General features: G+C 37.3%; 1 protein-coding gene across 2 annotated transcripts; it reads right to left on the bottom strand.

Moving 5' to 3' along the window:
• Nucleotides 1–658: 658 nt before the first annotated feature.
• LOC119055753 (olfactory receptor 51A7-like) lies at nucleotides 659–1,665 on the bottom strand. Of its 2 annotated transcripts, none has more exons than XM_053671453.1 (2): nucleotides 1,416–1,665; nucleotides 659–1,185 (listed from the first exon to the last, which is right to left on the bottom strand). In XM_053671453.1, the coding sequence occupies exons 1-2, from the start codon at nucleotides 1,663–1,665 to the stop codon at nucleotides 659–661; spliced, it is 777 nt and encodes a 258-aa protein (XP_053527428.1). The 2 variants fall into 2 exon arrangements, with proteins under 2 accessions (XP_053527428.1, XP_053527427.1); XM_053671452.1 differs by having other exon boundaries at nucleotides 659–1,201; nucleotides 1,432–1,665.
• Nucleotides 1,666–3,196: the final 1,531 nt, after the last annotated feature.

The raw sequence follows: 3,196 nt of genomic DNA, 5'->3' as shown, positions 1-3,196 counted from the left end.
TTGATTTTTTATCTTAGTTGTTTGTTGTAGAGATGAAATTGTCTCTTTGGGACCTCCTAAATTTAGACATTTCAAGCTTTTTCTGGGTATACCAAAATCTGCTTTATCCATATCATGCAAAATTATTTCTCCCTATTTGCCAAATTATACTCTCTATTCCAGCCAGACTAACATCCTTCGTAGCTGCTATGTTCCTACTAGTCTACTTCTCCTCCATAGTATAGTGACTATGCATTACATACATATAAATTTAATAGATGCTACTTGAAAAATAATCTCAATTTGTCTAAATTTTATCCCTTCTTTAAGGAGTAAATCTGCCTGCTTCACTACATAATGTTTTGCTTCAACTACTCTTAAAAATGTTAAACCTCTGTGTACCACCTGACTATTTCAACTTTTCTGTTTAAAATCATATTTTGGAGTTTATTATAAATTCTGTGCAGCACAGCTTTTCACACATCCCCTTAGTTTTCCATGAAATAGTGACCACTGAACACATGGGGTACTGAACACATAGTAGGTGACAATAAATACTTATTGTTTAATAATGTATTACCTCAATATTCAAGTTCTTTTCTCCTGCTTATCATCAACAACTTCCCCAAGATCTTCTCCCAGATTGGTCAAGTCTTTACACAATACACAATGGGGTTCATCAGGGGTGGCAACAACAAAATACATCTGCAATAAGAACTACAATGAGGAGACCTTTGTGCTCTGCAAAGCGTTGCATGGCAGACAGGGTGATGATGGGTACATAGAAAACAAACACAGCACAGATGTGGGAGACACAGGTATTCAGGGCCTTGAGCCTCCTTGCCAGAGATGCAATGCTGAGCACAGTTAAGATCAGTGTGTAAGACACAACAATTAATGCCAAGTCCTGCATAGTACAGAGAGCAACAAAGAAGCCATAGATAACATTGCTCTTGTTGTCAAAGCAGGCCAGCTTAATGATATCCTGATGCAGGCAGAATGAGTGAGACAGGAGATTTTTCTGACAATATTTTAGTCTCCTTAGAGTGAAGGGGAATGGAAGCACTAAGAAAATGCTTCTGATGGCTAAAATCAGTCCCATTTTAGCAACTCTTTTGCTAGTGAGGAAGGAACTATATCTCAGTGTATTGTGAATGGCAAGAAAGCAATCCAAGGACATGATTAGAAGCACTGAGGATTCCATGAATGATGAGGATTCCAGCACCAAATCCATGGATGAAGAATTCTTGGGCACCTGGCTGGTGTAGCTCAGTGGACTGAACGTGGGCCTGCAAACCACATGATCCCGGTTCAATTCCCAGTCAGGGCACATGCCTGGGCTGCAGGCCAGTTCCCAGCAGGGGACTCACGAGAGGCAACCATACATTGATACTTCTCTTCTTCTCTCCTTCCCTTCCTCTCTAAAGATAAATAAATAAAATATTTTTTAAAAAAGAATTCTTGGGCAAAGCAGGCATTTGGTGAAATTCCTATGACATTAAACAAGATTCTCAGCATGAAAGGAAAGGAGGAAAAGGAGAGGCCCAGGTCAGAGATGGCCAACGTGACAAGGAAATAATACATGGGCTTGTGAAGTGAAGGCTCTGTCTTTGTGATAAAGAGAATGGTGCTGTTGCTCATCATGGTAGCCAGGTACATGAAACAAATGGGGATGAAGAGCCACATGTGGACATATTACAGTCCTGGGATTCCAATCAGAAAAAAAAAGCTGGACCTCAGAGTTATTGAAAATAGACATGAGTGGAAATATGAGCTCTTTTTCCAGATCTGAAAATCATGTAAGCAAAAAGGAACCATACTTTTGGATAAAATTCAGTGTGATAAGGAGAAGCAGTTATTTCATATACTGTACTCAGAAGCATATTTGACATACTATTAATAAAATGCAATTTTCAACATTTATTTAAAATTATTAAACCTATTTATGTTCTCCAGTATAGCAATTTCGCTTATAACAATTTATCCTAAGGTGGCAGTTTCCAACATTTTTATCCAAATACCAGAAATAGGACTGCTTTGGGTGAGTCAGTGATAGGCATTCAGAATCTTTTTCTCTGTTTCTTCACAGAATCTTCAGTTATCCTCTTGTTGGTTTCATAAGAAAGTTCCTGACTTCTTGAAAGGAAGTTTGAAAATAATAGTCTAAGAAAATAATCAGAGATTCTTGAAAATATCTATACTATGGTAATAAATATTAAATGCTAGAAAGTAGATTTATAGACTACTTTAATTCTTAAAATTATGAGGTAGGTATTGTGTTGGCCAAAAACTCTGTTCATTTTTTTCTGTAAAATAAAACACACATTTTTCATTTTTACCAATAACTTTATTGATTTGGATATTTTGAGTATGCCAGATGTCTCTCACATGGCAGAACATTAATTGTTCTCAATTCGATTGCTCTCAACTTCAACTGGTCTACCAGAATGAGTGGAGCATCATCTAGTGAGCAATCTCCAGCACAAGACTTCCCAAACCACTTTTGACACATTCTATCTGTCACGCTCCTTCTCCATACACTGCACAAATCTTTTTTGTGTAATCATCTAGGTACGCTGCTTAGGCCTCTAAGCAAATGTTTGCTCCTCTGTTAAGTGTTGTAAAAATTAGTATTTATCTCAAATAGTTATTTTATACACTATGATATACTCTTTAACATAATAATCAGTGAATACCAGTGTTAATAATTGCTTCAACAAAAATTTCCTGAACATTCCTCCCCCACATTATGTCCTAGATTGGCTTACAAGGGATTTTTCTTTTTTTAATTAACAATAAGAGTTACTTTTATTTGTAATACTGTCAAGTAAATGGAACCCTATTAGTATCAGGGTTGATAAAATCTCTTTTAACTTTCAGGCCATGGAATCCCATCCCCACCATACACACACTCACACACCCCACATCTTCTGCCCCCCAGTAGTCATTTCTTCAGATGTAAACTGTCCAACAAAGCCCTAGTTTAGGTTTTCAAGAGTTGTTTATTCTGGATGAGTTCTCCACAATTTAGTTGCAATTCCAGGTTGGTCCTAGAAAGAGGTTAATGTAACTTCCACTCACTCCTCTACCATCTTGTATCCACTCAAAGTCCATATTTTTAAAGGAGTTTTCCTGCTGTGTGGAACAATGGAGTTGTGTTTAGAGGGGAAGGGAAGGAGAAAGGGAGAAAAATATCAATGTATGGTTGCCTCTCGTG

The sequence above is a fragment of the Artibeus jamaicensis genome, unplaced genomic scaffold (genome assembly GCF_021234435.1).
Source record: "Artibeus jamaicensis isolate MK-2021 breed Jamaican fruit bat unplaced genomic scaffold, CSHL_Jam_final contig_69, whole genome shotgun sequence".
NCBI lineage: Eukaryota > Metazoa > Chordata > Mammalia > Chiroptera > Phyllostomidae > Artibeus > Artibeus jamaicensis.
Note: the sequence above shows the minus strand (reverse complement) of the source record. Positions and strands in the feature narration are given on the sequence as shown.